The sequence below is a fragment of the Chiloscyllium plagiosum genome, unplaced genomic scaffold, assembly GCF_037043375.1.
Source record: "Chiloscyllium plagiosum isolate Xiang-an unplaced genomic scaffold, Cpla_swu_hap1 HiC_scaffold_33, whole genome shotgun sequence".
Taxonomy (NCBI): Eukaryota; Metazoa; Chordata; class Chondrichthyes; order Orectolobiformes; family Hemiscylliidae; genus Chiloscyllium; species Chiloscyllium plagiosum.
The window spans coordinates 26,538,967-26,555,499 of record NW_028270171.1 but is presented as its reverse complement, the minus strand read 5'-3'; the positions used below and the strand labels follow the sequence as shown (position 1 = coordinate 26,555,499).

Sequence of the window (16,533 nt, the reverse complement as noted above, 5' to 3'; positions counted from 1 at the left end):
ACAGTGCGGTGCTCCCTCAGCACTGACCCTCCGACAGTGAATGTGAATGGGGTGAAACCTGAAACCTTGAATGATGCAGCCCTTGAGAGTCAACCGTTTGGTTTAATTTGATGGATGGGTGTTGTACTGTCTGTCCTCACTCAGGGTCGTTGTGGTTGTGTTCTGCAGGCAGCCGGCTTTGGGATGGGCTGTTTGTCCATGAACCGGGACACCGTTTCGCTGGTGTTGAATGTTCTCGCTGTGGGCCTATCGGCCGTGGCTCTGAGCAGCACCTACTGGTGTGTCGGGACACAGAGAATACTGAAACCCGCCTGTACCGAGTTCAGGAGGACAGACTGCACCGTTCGCCCGGACACGGAGACAGAGTCTGACAGTAGCACTGGGCACAGCCAGTACAACTGGGAAATGGGAGATGATCGTTTCACCTTCCGATCATTCCACACCGGGATCTGGATCTCCTGTGAAGAGAACATCACCGGCACAGGTCTGAAAATTCCGATCTCTCTCTCTGGTGTCGTGAAACGTGAAAGGGTTCAGAAAAGATTTACAAGGATGTTGCCAGGGTTGGAGGGTTTGAGCTACAGGGAGAGGCTGAACAGGCTGGGGCTGTTTTCCCTGGAGCGTCGGAGGCCGAGGGGTGACCTTATAGAGGTTTACAAAATCATGAGGGGCATGGATAGAATAAACAGACAAAGTCTTTTCCCTTCCTATTCATATACCCATTCAGGTGCCTTTTAAATGCTATAATTGTACCAGCCTCGCAGTGCCAGGGTCCCAGGTTCCACTCCAGCCTCGGGTGAGTGTCTGTGTGGAGTTTGCACATTCTCCCCGTGTCTGCGTGGGCTCCCTCAAGGGGTCGGGGGAGTCCAGAAATAGAGGGCATAGGTTTAGGGTGAGAGGGGAAAGATATAAAAGAGACCTAAGGGGCAACTGTTTCACGGAGAGGGTGGTACGTGTTTGGAATGAGCTGCTAGATCAAGTGGTGAGAATTAGAATTCAAATTAGATTCCCTACAGTGTGGAAACAGGCCCTTTGGCCCAACAAGTCCACACCGACCCTCCAAAGAGTATTCCCCATTCCCCGACATTTTCCCCTGACTAATGCACCTAACCTACACATCCCTGAACACTACGGGCAACTTAGCACGGCCAGTCCACCTCACCTGCACATCTTTGGACTGTGGGAGGAAACCGGAGCACCCGGAGGAAACCCACGCAGACACGGGGAGAATGTGCAAACTCCACACAGACAGTCGCCTGAGGTGGGAATCGAACCTGGGTCCCTGACACTGGGGGCTGGTACAATTATAGCATTTAAAAGGCACCTGAATGGGTAATGAATAGGAAGGGTTTAGAGGGATATGGGCCACATGGGGTTAGATTAATTTAGAATATCTGGTCAGCATGGACGGGTTGGGTGTGTTTCTGTGCTGGACATCTCAATGACTGTATAAATCCCCTGCCTCAGGGATAGGGGGCTCATGGAGTTCGGATCAATCCTACACGTCACAAAGTCTTTCTCCATGAGATCTGTAACCATTCACCATTCACCTAGTCTCTCTAACCCTCCCCAACACACATTACCCTCATCCATCACCACCCACTTCCAATTCCAGCCAATCACCAATACCAGGCAGAGTGTACGGACTGGCACTGCGTCCAGACAGAGTGTACGGACTGGCACTGCGTCCAGACAGAGTGTACAGACTGGCACTGTGTCCAGACAGAGTGTACGGACTGGCACTGCATCCAGGCAGAGTGTACGGACTGGCACTGGGTCCAGACAGAGTGTACAGACTGGCACTACGTCCAGACAGAGTGTACGGACTGGCACTGCGTCCAGACAGAGTGTACAGACTGGCACTACGTCCAGACAGAGTGTACGGACTGGCACTGCGTCCAGACAGAGTGTACAGACTGGCACTACGTCCAGACAGAGTGTACGGACTGGCACTGCGTCCAGACAGAGTGTACAGACTGGCACTGCATCCAGGCAGAGTGTACGGACTGGCACTGGGTCCAGACAGAGTGTACAGACTGGCACTGTGTCCAGACAGAGTGTACGGACTGGCACTGCGTCCAGACAGAGTGTACGGACTGGCACAGCGTCCAGACAAAGTGTACGGACTGGCACTGGGTCCAGACATAGTGTACGGACTGGCACTGCGTCCAGGCAGAGTGTACGGACTGGCACTGCGTCCAGACAGAGTGTACGGACTGGCACTGAGTCCAGACAGAGTGTACAGACTGGCACTGGGTCCAGGCAGAGTGTACGGACTGGCACTGCGTCCAGACAGAGTGTACGGACTGGCACTGGGTCCAGACAGAGTGTACAGACTGGCACTGCGTCCAGACAGAGTGTACGGACTGGCACTGCTACCAGACAGAGTGTACGGACTGGCACTGTGTCCAGACAGAGTGTACGGACTGGCACTGCGTCCAGACAGAGTGTATGGACTGGCACTGCATCCAGACAGAGTGTACAGACTGGCACTGTGTCCAGACAGAGTGTACGGACTGGCACTGCGTCCAGACAGAGTGTACGGACTGGTACTGCGTCCAGACAGAGTGTATGGACTGGCATTGGGTCCAGACAGAGTGTACAGACTGGCACTGCATCCAGACAGAGTGTACGGACTGGCACTGCTTCCAGACAGAGTGTACGGACTGGCACTGTGTCCAGACAGAGTGTACGGACTGGCACTGCGTCCAGACAGAGTGTATGGACTGGCACTGCATCCAGACAGAGTGTACAGACTGGCACTGCGTCCAGACAGAGTGTACGGACTGGTACTGCTTCCAGACAGAGTGTATGGACTGGCATTGGGTCCAGACAGAGTGTACAGACTGGCACTGCATCCAGACAGAGTGTACGGACTGGCACTGCTTCCAGACAGAGTGTACGGACTGGCACTGTGTCCAGACAGAGTGTACGGACTGGCACTGCATCCAGACAGAGTGTACGGACTGGCACTGCGTCCAGGCAGAGTGTACGGACTGGCACTGCGTCCAAGCAGAGTGTACGGACTGGTACTGCGTCCAGACAGAGTGTACGGACTGGCACTGCGTCCAGACAGAGCGTACAAACTTGACTGGGTCTATACAGGGCCTACAGACTGGAACTGTCTGTCCCTCAACGATTCCCCTCAGTCAGAGGGAATGTTGATGAAAGGCTGGGATTTGAACACATGAACAATAGCTGGTATTTCAAAAGCACCCAGACCGCAGTGAAATCAAAGTCTCCTTTACTGGAGTAATCGCAACGCAGTCTGACCTACAGTGACAGGAGGTGATAGTTGTGCAGCTGACCAGAAGAAACTGGCTTTAAGGGTCACCTTAAAGGAGTGGGGTCTGCTGGGAGACAGTGGCAGGATGTCCCTGTTCTGTAAGTACAGGGACAGTCAGAAATCAGCGATGGTCAGAGCCCAGGAGCATCTGGGATGCAGAGATCTTGGACAGGGTCGTGAGGCTGGATTAGCTTCGAGAGGTAGGGAGCAGGTGGAGGGGGAAAGGCCCAAGGGGAGGTGGAGACATGGATTTGAAATTGATATTCCAGAATTGCGGCTTGCTCAAAGGGGAGCCTGTGTAGGTGATAGTACCAGGGTGATGGGTGAAGGGATTTAGAACATAGATCAGAGAACTGTCCAGCACAGGACAGGCTCTCAATGTTGTGCTGAGTATTTATCTTAATCTAATATCTGGTGAGACTCCAGCTCAGCTTTGTGGAGGGTGCAATGAGGAATGCCCCCTCCCCAGTGGGGGGTGGTGTTTAAGCTCCACACAAACCCCATTCCAGCCCCCTCAGCAAACCCCTCGATTTCATTCGCCCTCATTTACCCCTGCTGCTCCCCCTAGTGTTCACACGATTCGACGGTATTTATCTTGCGTGAGGAATGGAAGAAAAGTAGGTTATTTGAAAGCAGGAAGATTAATCACCGGGTCACACAGTTCAAAGCAGAGATTACAGGAGTGTAGATTGGAAACGAAAGCAAAAAGAAAATAATGCTGCAAACCCACATCCGACTGGAGGAAGGTTGAGACTTTAATCTCATCACGAACACTAGCCGAGAAATTAGATTACTTACAGTGTGAAAACAGGCCCTTCGGCCCAACAAGTCCACACTGACCCGCCGAAGCGTAACCCACCCATTCCCCTACATTTACCCCTGCACCTAACACTACGGGCAATTTAGCATGGCCAATTCACCTGACCTGCACATCTTTGGACTGTGGGAGGAAACCGGAGCACCCGGAGGAAACCCACGCAGACACGGGGAGAATGTGCAAACTCCACACAGTCAGTCGCCTGAGGCGGGAATTGAACCCGGGTCTCTGGCGCTGTGAGGCAGCAGTGCTAACCACTGTGCCACCGTGCCGCCCACCATGATGTAGGGACTGAGTGGGCCAACACTGGTCGATGCTCCAGCCTCCGCATTTTACCAGGATCTTGCCAGGTTTGGAGGGAAGGTCTTACTAGGAAAAGCTGAGGGACTTGAGGCTGCTTTTGTTAGAGAGAAGACGGTTGAGAGGTGACTTAATAGAGACATATAAGATAATCAGAGGGTTAGATAGGGTGGACAGGGAGAGCCTTTTTCCTCAGATGGTGATGGCTAGCACGAGGGGGCATAGCTTTAAATTGAGGGGTGATAGATATAGGACAGATGTCAGAGGTAGCTTCTTCACTCAGAGAGTAGTCGGGGTGTGGATGCATTGCCTCCAACAGTAGCAGACTCATCGACTTTAAGGGCATTTAAATGGTCATTGGATAGGCATATGAATGAAAATGGATTAGTGTAGGTTAGATGGGCTTCAGATTGGTTCCTCAGGTCAGCGCAACATCGAGGGCCGAAGGGCCTGTACAGCGCTTTTGGAAGTTTATAATATCATGAGAGGTAGAGATAAGATGAAAGACAGTTATCTTTTCCCTCGGGTGGGGGATTTCAAAACTAGGGGCACTCACTAAGGTGAGAGAAGAAAGATTTCAAAAAGACACGAGGGGCAACTTTGATTTTTACACAAGAGAGTGGTTCATGTGTGGAGTGAACTTCCAAAGGAAATGGTGGATGTGAGTAGAGTTACGACGTTTAAAAGATGTTTCGACAGGTTCATGAATAGGAAAGGTTTGGAGTGATATGGGCCAAGTGTAGGCAGGCGCGACTCGTTTAGTTTGGGATTCTGGTTGGCCTGGATGGACTAGTTGGACCGAAGGGTCTGTTTCCGTGCAGTATGACCCTAAGACTCTAATATTGCCAGCACCATCCATGAACTTGCACCTTTCTCTCAGGTCTCTCCTCCTGCGTCCCTCACCGTCTTTGAACCCTCTTCTCTCTGAGACCCAATCCTTGCCCTTCAATCCTTTATGTTCCTTCATTCATTCCTGGGATCGTACCAGCCATCTCTAATCGTCCCTTGAACTGATTGTCTCTCTAAAACCATGTCAGAGAGGCTGTTAGGAGTTCATCCCATTGGCGTGGGTCAGGGGTCACATGTAGGGTAAGGATGGGGGTTGGTCTCCTTCCCGAAAGGGCATTAGTGGGCATCAAGGGGCTTTTAATCCTTGTTGCCATGGTTACCATCACTGAGGTAGCTTCTGAAATCCCAATTTATTAAACTCTGGCCACCACCATGATAGGGTTTGAACCCACGTCCTAAAGTGAATATGTAAATGCAGTAACTGCCTGTTCTTTTCCTCAGGGGAAAGGTGCCGGAGTTTCATTGATTTGGCCCCTGTCACTCAGCAAGGTAAGAGGGGGCAGGTCACTGGGATCTAGTGGAGGATGGATCACTGGGGGGGGATGGGGAGTGAGTGGGGAGGGGTGGGTGGAGGGTGACTGAAAGCGGGGTTTGGGATGGGGACGAGGGACACTGCGGGTGATGGCACTTGTGGAGGGATAGGCAGGAGGGAGGATAGCTTGGGAGGGAGAGTGAGAGCTGAGGGTTGGGTGAGGAGGGAAGGCAAGGGGCTGGGGGCGTGGGGAGAATTATTCATCGTGGGTTCAGTCTGAAATCAAGCATTCAACACAAAAAGCTGCAAAAGATCAATTTGTGAATGAACATAAATCTCTTTGAGATTAAAGACGCACTGTGTCGATGTTACAGTCTTCTTGTGAAGTGAGACATGTACATTTCTCGTTTTAAATAAGGACGAATTTTTAATCATGGGTTATTAGGGAAAAGCAGGTCTCATTGCACGATGGGCCGAATGGCCCACTCCTGCTCTAGTTTGGTCATATCGCTGTCAGGCCTGGTCTCTCTGGTCTCTACCTCGGCCTAGTGTGTGCTGTCATGCCTGTCTCCTGTCTTTCTCACATGTTATTTGTCTCCTCTCTCATCTTGTTATTTGTGAGTCATTTCATATTCCTGTCTGTCTGAGTCTATTCTCTAGTTCATCTGATCTTTCTGTCTGCCATTTCTCATTAGTTTGTCTCGTCTGTCACTTGTCTCTTGAATGTGCACTGGGTCTCATATTGGGACTGATGCTGACTGACTCCCTAATCCACACTCTCTCTGACTCTGTGTCTCTGTCTCTCTCTGTGCTATTTACCAGGTATCCTGTGGCTCTCATTGGTCTCTGAGGTTCTCCATGTTGGCCTGCTCTCCTTCAGTTTCCTGCTGATGGGGTTAGACTTCTGTTTATCTGGCAACCCTACCTGTGGCCTCAAACTCAACGCGTTTGCAGCCATTTTCTCTGTTTTATCGGGTAAGGAAGTGTCAAAACTTATCAGAGCGTCCACAGGATTAGATACTGAGTAAAGCTCCATCTACACTGTCCCCCATCAAATACTCCCAGGACAGGGATAGAATGGGTTAGATACTGAGTAAAGCTCCTTCCACACTGCATTCCACACCGCCCCATCAAACACTCCCAGGACACCACTGTCATAGATTAGACACTGAGTAAAGCTTTCCCTACCATTTTAAACTGAAAGTGAAGCCTCCTCTGCACTGTTCCCACCAAACACTCCCTTGACAGGGACAGCACGGAGTTAGATACAGAGTAAAGCTCCCTCTACACTGTCCCCCATCAAATACTCCCAGGACAGGGTCAGCACGGGGTTAGATACAGAGTAAAGCTCCCTCTACACTGTCCCCCATCAAATACTCCCAGGACAGGGTCAGCACGGGGTTAGATACAAAGTAAAGCTCCCTCTACACTGTCCCCATCAAACACTCCCAGGACAGGGACAGCACGGGGTTAGATACAGAGTAAAGCTCCCTCTACACTGTCCCCATCAAACACTCCCAGGACAGGGACAGCATGGGGTTAGATACAGAGTAAAGCTCACTGCACCGTCCCCCATCAAACACTCCCTGGACAGGGACAGCATGTGGTTAGATATAGAGTAAAGCTCCCACTACACCGTCCCTCATCAAACACTCCCTGGACAGGGGAAAATTACTTGTAATTTCAAAAATATACTTTAGTCATATCCTTGGATAGAATTGAATTGTTGTAGTGACTATGTATGTATAAAGCGTACAATTCTGTAAATACAGGCACAGCATTGTCAATACTGACAGAACTAGCACATAAATGTGGTGTTTATGTTCATGCTGGAGTCTGGAAAGGTGAATGCCTGCATTCCTAAACAGCAATGTGTGCACAGTGTGTTAGTTACTGCTCCTCGGGGCTGTGTGACTGCCTGTGTGTGAAACTGTGATGCTGGGTGACTGTGTATGTTAGTGAATGCCAGTGTGAATGTCACTGTGTGAGCACCTGCAAATATGTGTGTTAATGTGTGACAATATGCACAAGTCATCTTTGTATGTCAGTGTGCGAGAATGTGTGTGTTGGTGTATGTCTCTGTGAGGGTCTCAGTGGTGTGTGAGAGTGTGTCAGTAAGAATGTGTCAATGAAAATCTGTCTGTGTGTGTGTCAATGAGAGTATGTCAGTGTATGTTAGAATGTGTCAGTGAGTGTGTCAGAGTGTCAGTGAGATTCTGTCAGTGAGTGTGTCAGTGTGTCAGTGAGTGTGTCAATGAGTGTCAGTGAGAATCTGTCTGAGTGTGTCAATGAGTGTGTCAGTGAGAATCTGAGTGTGTCAATGAAAGTGTATCAGTGAGATTCTGTCAGTGTCAGTGAGTGTGTCAATGAGTGTGTCAGTGAGAATCTGTCTGTGAGTGTGTCAATGAGAGTGTGTCAGTGTGTCAGTGAGATTCTGTCAGTGAGTGTGGTAAATGAAAGTGTGTCGGTGTGTCAGTGAGAATCTGTCATTGTGTGTGTCAATGAGAGTGTGTCAGTGAGAATCTGTCTGTGAGTGTGTCAATGAGAGTGTGTCAGTGTGAGAGTGTGAGACTGAGAGAGATTCTATCCCTTTGCTCTCAGGGTTGCTCGGAATGGTCGCCCATATGATGTACTCGCAGGTTTTCCACGTGACAGCGAGTCAAGGGCCTGAGGACTGGAGACCCTATCACTGGGACTTTGGCTGGTCCTTCTAGTGAGTACCTCACTGTGGGGGGGTGGGGGAATGCCAACGTCTCGTTTGATTTGATGTGATTTATTGCTTCACATGTACAACACAAAAGTGTTGTCTTGCATGCTCTACAGGCAAATTGTACCATACACAGTGCATCAGGGTAACGGAACAGAGTGCAGGATACAGTGTCACAGCCACAGAAAGGGTATAGAGAGAGAGAGAGAGAGATCAGCATTCACATTTGAGAGGTCTGTTCAAACGTCTGCTCACAGCGGGGAAGAAACTGCTCTTGAATCTATTCAGACACATGTTCAAACTTTTATATCTTCTGCCTGATGGAAGAGGGTGGGAGAGAGTATAACCGGGGTGGGAGGGGTCTTTGATGATGTCGGCTGCTTTCCCGAAGCAGCGAGAAGTATAGATGGAGTCAATGGGGTGGAAGGCTGGTTTGGGTGATGGACTGGGTTGTGTTCATGACTCTCTGACGTTTCTTGCGATCCTGGGAAGAGTAGTTGCCAAACCCCCCCCCCCAAGGTGGGATACATCCGTATAGGGTGCTTTCTGCAGTGAACCTATAAAAAGTGGTCAGGGTCCTTGTGGACATGCCGAATCTCCTTAGCCTCCTGAGGAAGTGGAGACGTTGTTGTGCTTTCCTGACCGTTGTGTCAGCGTGGGTGGACCAGGACGGATTGTTGGTGATCGTCACTCCCAGGAATGTGATGTTGTCCACCATCTCCAGCTCAGCACCATTGACACAGAGGGGCATGCCTTCCACTCTGCTTGCTGAAGTCGATGACCAGCTCCTTTACTGTGCTAACATCGAGGGAGAGATTGCTGTCTTTACACCACACGTCTAAGAACATGATCTCTTTTCTGTGTTCTGTCCCATAATTGTTTGAGATCCAACCTATAACAGTGGTGTCATCAGCAAATTTGTTAATGGGGTTGGCATGGAAACTGGCGACACAGTCATGAGTGTGTAAGGAGTAGGTTAAGGGGCTAAGTATGTGGCTTTGTGGGGCACTGGTGTTGTGGATTATGCTGGAGGAGGTATGCTTATCCTCACTGATTGCAGCCTACAAGTTAGGAAGTCGAGGATTTGGTTGCAGAGCAGGGAGCAGAGTCCTTGGTCACAGAGAGTAGAGGTGGGTCTGGTTGGAATTATGATGTTGAAGGTGGAGCTGTAGTCAATATGTAGGAGCCTGATGTAGGTGTCCTTATTATCCAGATGTTCCAGGGATGAGTGTAGGGTCAGGGAGGTGTCTGTTGTGCCAGGAGGTGAATTGCGAAGGATTGAGGTAATCTGGGAGGCTGGAGTTAATGTGAGCCATGATTAACCTCTCACAGCACTTCATAACGCTGGAGGTCAGAACCACTGGCCAGAGACATTGAGTTTTGTTTGGCACTGGGTATGATGGTGGTCTTCTTGAAGGAGGTGGGAACCTCAGATCATAGTAAGGAGAGGTTAAAGATGTCTGCAGAGGTCCCACCATCTTTGAGCATTGCTGTATAACCATCAGAGATGCCTACTGCTCCATCCTCCGTCTGCATTTTGGAGATCACCCTCTGTGCTCCTCACCCCGGTCTACAAGCAGAAAGTGAAGCGTGGGGACCCTCAGTACAGAAGGTAATGCAGGGTTGGTCTGAGGCAAAGGAACAGTTTCTGCAAGACTGCTTCGAGTCTGTGGACCGGTCCATATTCAAGACCTCAGTGGCCAACCTCTGCCTCACAGGATCTGAATACACGACCGGGCAGTCCATCCAAGCCAGTCACTTTCCGTGGGCTCACTTTTAAGAAGGCCAGCCTGACGTCAGCAGTGGTGACCATGGGTACAGATACACCCGAGGCTGATGGGATAGGTGACATCGTTTCAATGACCTCCTGTTCAGAGCGAGTGTAGAATACATTGAGCTCGGTGGGTCGGGATGTTCTGTTACCCACGATTCTGTTCAACTTCGCTTTGTAGCCCGTTATGTCGTGTAAGCTTCACCATAAACAATGGGTGTCCGTGTGGTTAGTCTGGGTCTCAAGCTTAGTTTGCTGTTGCCTCTTGGCATCTCTGGTGGATTTCCTGTATAGGTCAGGGTCACCCGACTTGAATGGCTCAGACCTGGACTCCAATGGGAAGTGGGTCTCCATGGTTTTCGATTGGGGATCATTCGGATTAACGTAGTCCTCTACATACTGAAGTCTATAACAGTAGTGACGTACTCGTTTAGGTTGGCTGCTGAGTTCTTACATATGGCCAAGTCACTGACTCGAAGGAGTTCTGTAGAAAGTGTTCCATTGCCTCAGACCAACACTGCATCACCTTCTGCACTGAGGGTTTTCACGCTTCACTTTCTGCTTGTAGGCCGGGTGAGGAGCACAGAGGGTGATCTGATAGTCCAAAGTACAGATGGGGGTAATGGAATGGTTGACACTTCTGATGGTTGTGTAGCAACGGTCAACCATGTTCAGGCCGCTGGTGGGACAAGCGATGTGTTAATGGTAATTTGGTAGTGCATTCCTGAGGTTGGCCTGGTTGGAGCTATGATAAACAAGGCCTCGGAATATTCAGTCTCAAGGCTTCATCACGAGCCCTCTTCACTTTCGCGTGGGGTGGGACATAGACTGCTGTCAGGGTGGGGGAGGTGAACGCACACATCATAGGGTCATAGGGACGGCACTTTACCGTGAGATGTTCCGGGGAAGCATTAACCTGCCTGGATCGCCATGCCTGAGCACCAGGAGGTGTTGGTCGAGAGGTAGGCCCCACCCTCCCTTGCTTGACGACACCAGGTGGGAACGTTTGGAGAACTGGGAAACCCTCAGGGTGTGAGGTACACTGAGGTGCACCAGGAGTGAGCCATGTCTCTGTAAAACCCGAGTACACAGCAGTCCCCTCTGGAAGGTGAGTCTCGCTTTAAGTTCATCCATTTTGTTCTCAATGGTCTGGATGTTTGCCAGGAGTATTCTGGGGAGGGGGTCCTTGAAACCCTGAAGTTTCAGTCTCACCGGACGTCCAGTGTCTCTCCCACATTTCCTGGGTAGGTGGCTGCTCCTAATCAATCCCGGGTATTGGTGAGGGATGTCTGCTGCGCCATGTGGGCACTCCCGATAGAGTCCTGAGCACCAGTCGCGGCTTTGAGCGTTCTTAGGGATTGGGAGGGGGTAGGGGGAGGTGGTGCAGTGGGCCTTACGGTCAGTTTGGCCAGGCCTCCTCAATGTCAGGTCACAATGTTCCTGGTTCCACCGCTGGTCAGGTCTTGGTTCCGGGGTTCCACAAGCTTGGGCCTGTGACAGGCCGGAAGGCCTCTGGCCTTGTACCTCCAGCATCAACAAGGTAAGTAGATGCGATCAATGGGGTGCTGGGCACTAGCCTAATTCACAAGCACTCTTGGGCAGGGTCATGTGGCTGTTGGGGCTCCTTAGTGTCGGGTCACTGTGAGGTTGGGTTTTATTCCCGTGCTGGCCAGGCCTCAGTTTTCTCTGAGGTGGTCCAGGGAGCCAGGCCCTTGTCGGGCCTTGTTGTCTGTTTCTGGTGACCGCTCACTCTCTGTCCTGCCCCTAACCTTCTGCTGTTTTCTAGCTTCGCTTGGGCTTCCTTCACCTTCTGCATGGCCTCCTCAGTCACTGCTCTGAACAGCTACACCAAGACAATCCTCGAGTTTAACCAGCTGCAGAAAATCTGCCGGCGCTATTCGGAGCGGGGGCTGGATTCTCTCCCGGGACGGTCCTGTAGCTCAGTCCAAACATTTCCCGATCCGGTTCGCGGCCTCCTGACCTGCAGGCCACCAGCAGATGAACTCGACACCGCGTCCCTTGGTGATGAATGTTGTTAACTCCAGGAAGACAGACTGTGTCTGCCTCATTCCTCTTCATCGATATGATCCCTTTCCAATATTGTCAACGTAAAAGCTTTCCCCAATAAAGAAACTGAGCTGTGGTCAGATTGAGCCCCTTCCTGGAGGTTGGTGTTTGGAAATCAGTTTCTTTCCCAGTCACTGAGTGGGACTGTCAGCAGGAACCAGCTACAATGTGAGCGACCACACCATCAGCCAATAGGGCTGCACGGTGGCTCAGTGGTTAGCACTGCGGCCTCACAGCGCCTGGGTTCGATCCCAGCCTCGGGCGACTCTCTGTGTGGAGTTTGTACATTCTCCCCGTGTCTGTGTGGGTTTCCTCCCACAGTCCAAAGATGTGCAGGTTAGATGGATTAACCACGCTAAGCGTGGGATTATGGGGATAGATTGAGGGGCAAAAAGAGTGACGCTGGAAGAGGAACAGGAGATTTGATGTTTTGAGCATAAGCTCTTCATCAGGAACATTCCTGATGCTTGAATCGTCGACTCTCCTGCTCCTCGGATGCTGCCTGACCCGCTGTGCTTTTCCAGCACCATACACTTTGACTCTGATCTCCAGTATCTGCAGTCCTCACTTTCTCCCTAATTGGTCGGGGGGCTTGTAGGTAGGTTGCTCTTTAAAGGGTCGGCGCAGACCCAATGGGCTGAATGACCTCTGCCTGCATTCTAGGTGTGAGGAAAGTTCCTTACACAGAGGGTGGGCGGTGCCTGGAACGTGCTCATCTGGGAGGTGGGAGAAGCTGATCCAATAGCAATGTTTAACAGTCACTTGGACCAGCAGGGAATAGACAGGTATGGACCATGTGCAGGCAGGTGGGGGTTAGTTTAGAATGGCATCATGGTCAGCACAGACATAGTGGGCCGAAGGGCCTGGTCTTGTGCTGTACTGTTCTGTGAGTACATAAACACATTAGGTGTGAGGGGTGGGGGGGTGGGAACGGTACAGAGTGTGTGGGAGGACAGGCCTGTAATCTGTGCCAGAATAATCCTGTATTTCCTCAAACAGTCTCGGAAAAGGCTGGGTCATGTGCGTGACACCGAGGTGAGGAAGCGTTTCGGTTCTCCAAGGTTAGAAACTGAAAAGGCTTCGGGGAAGAGTGTTTGAGAGAGAGAAAGGCAAGGTGCTGGAACAGAGAAGGAAGTCAGACTAAGAGAGAGAGAGAGAGAGAGAGAGAGAGAGAGCACGACAGAGGAGCTGTTCAGGGAAAAGTGGTGAATGAGAAATTGGCAAAGCAAGGGATGAAAGATTCAGGGAGGGAACATAGAAGTTATTTGAGATGTAGGAGCAGAATTAGGCCATTAGGCCCATTGAGTCTGTTCCATCGTTCGATCGTGGCTGACGTTTCTCAACTCCATTCTCCTGCCGTCATCCCCTTACTAATCAAGAAGCTACCTATCTCCATCTTAAAGACACTCAATGACTCGGCCTCCGCAGCCCTCTGCTTGTGGCTCCTCTGAGGTTAGTGAGGGACTGGCTGTTGAAAAAAGCTGACGATTTTATTCTGGGGCCCGGGTCCCCAGCTAGCACACTCAGGAACAAAGAGGGCAGTTTGAATCAAACAGCCCATTGTCACCTGAAAGTACAAGCCACCAGCCAGCTCGCTCCTCCCAGCTCACCCCCCTGTCCCATCAAAGGACTTTCTCACAGCTGCCCAGTGACGGAGAGGATGCAGGAACAAGGTGGTCTATTCTCTTCCAAGATCAAAATGACGAGTGAGAGCTAGGGACGGCCACGTGACAGATCAAACTGGGGTTTCTGATAGCATCACAAAAGGAGCCCAACTGATGTTGTCAGGGTTGAGCTATAGGGAGAGGTTGAATAGTCTGGGGCTGTTTTCCCTGGAGCATCAGAGGCTGAGGGGTGACCTTATAGAGATTTATAAAATCATGAGGCGCATGAATAGGATAAATAGACAAAGACTTTTCCCTGGGGTAGGGGAGTCCAGAATTAGAGGGCACGGGTTTAGGGTGAGAGGGGAAAGATATAAAAGAGACCTACTTTTTCACTCAGAGGATGGTACATGTATGGAGTGAGCTGCCAGAAGAAGTGGTGGAGGCTGGTACAATTAAAAGGCATCTGGATGGGTCTATGAATAGATTAGATTACTTACAGTGTGGAAACAGGCCCTTCGGCCCAACAAGTCCACACAAACCCTCTGAAGAGCAACCCATCCAGACCCATTCCCCTACATTTACCCCTGACTAATCCACCTAACACTACAGGTAATTTAGCATGGCCAATCCACCCTAACTTGCACATCTTCGGAAGATGGGAGGAAACCGGAGCACCCGGAGGAAACCCATTCAGACACGGGGAGAATGTGCAAACTCCACACAGACAGTCGCCTGAGGCGGGAATTGACCCTGGGTCCTGGTGCTGTGAGGCAGCAGTGCTAACCACTGAGCACCGTGCTGTCCACGGAATAGGAAGGGTTTGGAGGGATATGGGCCGGGTGCTGGCAAGTGGGATTAGATTGGGTTGGGATATCTGATCGGCATGGACGGGTTGGACCGAAGCTGTACATCTCTATGACTGTATAACTTGTCCCTGAGTGGAACAGTTAATATTTAAACAGATGCTGCACCATGGCTGGTCTATCTGAAACTAAAGAGGGGCCGATAGGACAGTGAAAGGACACAGGGACTAGTGCCATTGCTCCTGAATGAGGAACTAACAGCATTAAGGGGAAAAAAAAACTTGCATAACTATTCTTTCAAACAGTGAGCATGGCTATACTGGTCAAGTGGTCTTTCTGTTCTACAACCGATGTGTCAACCGCTACCTAGAGGGAAAAGCTGATCACGGTACAGGACAGATGGATTGGACTGAGATGAGGGAAATTTGAGCTGACTGAGAAGGGAGGGATGAGTATTTACTGTAATATATTGACTCGAAGGTAGCTGACAGAGGGTGGTGGTGGAGGGTTGTTTTTCAGACTGGAGGCCTGTGACCAGTGGAGTGCCTCAAGGATCGGTGCTGGGTCCTCTACTTTTTGTCATTTGTATGAATGAGTTGGATGTGAACATAGGAGGTTTGGTTAGTAAGTTTGTAGGTGACACTAAATTGGAGGTGCAGTGGATAGCGAAGAAGGTTACCTCATACAACGGATCTTGATCAGATGGGCCAATGGGCCAAGGAGTTTAATTTAGATAAATGCGAGGTGTTGCATTTTGGAAAAGCAAATCAAGGCAGGACTTAGGCACTTAATGGTAAGGACCTAGGGAGTGTTGCTGAACAAAGAGACCTTGGAGTGCAGGTAGATAGGATAGTGAAGAAGGCGTTTGGTATGCTTTCCTTTATTGGTCAGAGTATTGAGCACAGGAGTTGGGAGGTCATGTTGCAGCAGTACAGGACATTGGTTAGGCCACTGTTGGAATATTGCGTGCAATTCTGGTCTCCTTCCTATCAGAAAGATGTTGTGAAACTTGAAAGGGTTCAGAAAAGATTTACAAGGATGTTGCCAGGGTTGGAGGGTTTGAGCTACAGGGAGAGGCTGAACAGGCTGGGCTGTTTTCCCTGGAGCGTCGGAGGCTGAGGGGTGACCTTATAGAGGTTTTTTAAATTATGAGGGGCATGGATAGGGTAAATAGGGGGAGTTGAAGTGGTTGGCCACAGGGCAGTGGGGTTGTTGGATGTGTGTGTCCCAGAGATGTTCCCTGAAACAATCTGTGAGTTGGCACCCTGCCTCCTATCACTATCAACCCCCCCCACTTGCATCTACCTATTGCCTTCCCACCTATCTTCCCAGTACCCTCCTATTTATCTCTCATGCCCCCCCTCCTCCCGATGAAGGGCTTATGCCTGAAACGTCAACTCTCCTGCTCCTCGGATGCTGCACACGTCACACTGTAATTACACCCTCTCACCACTTGTGGCACTAGAATGTCTCAGCTTGAACTGAGAAGAACAATGCTGTACCCCAGAAATTTCTGGAAAAAGTCATCTGGTCTGGCAGCATTGGTGGAAAGAAAACAGAATCAGTGTTTCAGTGCTGCAGAACTGTTTGAGGTGGCATACCTACTGAAGACTGGGAAGGGAAGGAAAGGGGAAGGGGAAGGGAGTCGATGAGGGGAGGAAGTGCAGCCCAGAGAGAAAGACAGAAAACAGCAGTTGGGCAGACTAAGGAATGGATGATGGTGAACCAGGCAGAAAGGAAAGCCGCTAATGGAGACCATTAGTGGACATGGGAGAAGATGATCAGACCCTAAAATTGTTGAACTCAATATTGAGTCCTGGAGGCTGTAGACTTCCCAAGTGGAAAGTGAGATAC

At 50.4% G+C, this 16,533-nt stretch overlaps 1 protein-coding gene across 1 annotated transcript; it reads left to right on the top strand.

Moving 5' to 3' along the window:
• The first annotated feature begins 151 nt into the window (after positions 1–151).
• Positions 152–12,527, top strand: gsg1 (germ cell associated 1). The gene is made up of 5 exons (XM_087978116.1): positions 152–484; positions 5,694–5,741; positions 6,547–6,699; positions 8,326–8,437; positions 11,989–12,527. The coding sequence occupies exons 1-5, from the start codon at positions 184–186 to the stop codon at positions 12,239–12,241; spliced, it is 867 nt and encodes a 288-aa protein (XP_087834242.1). The 5' UTR covers positions 152–183; the 3' UTR covers positions 12,242–12,527.
• Positions 12,528–16,533: the final 4,006 nt, after the last annotated feature.

Excerpts from the sequence above, each read along its gene's own strand:
- gsg1 (XM_087978116.1), top strand. The coding sequence starts at position 184 with ATGGGCTGTTTGTCCATGAACCGGGACACCGTTTCGCTGGTGTTGAAT. Across the intron at positions 485-5,693 it reads AGAGAACATCACCGGCACAG|GGGAAAGGTGCCGGAGTTTC; the intron begins GTCTGAAAATTC and ends TCTTTTCCTCAG. Across the intron at positions 6,700-8,325 it reads CATTTTCTCTGTTTTATCGG|GGTTGCTCGGAATGGTCGCC; the intron begins GTAAGGAAGTGT and ends CTTTGCTCTCAG.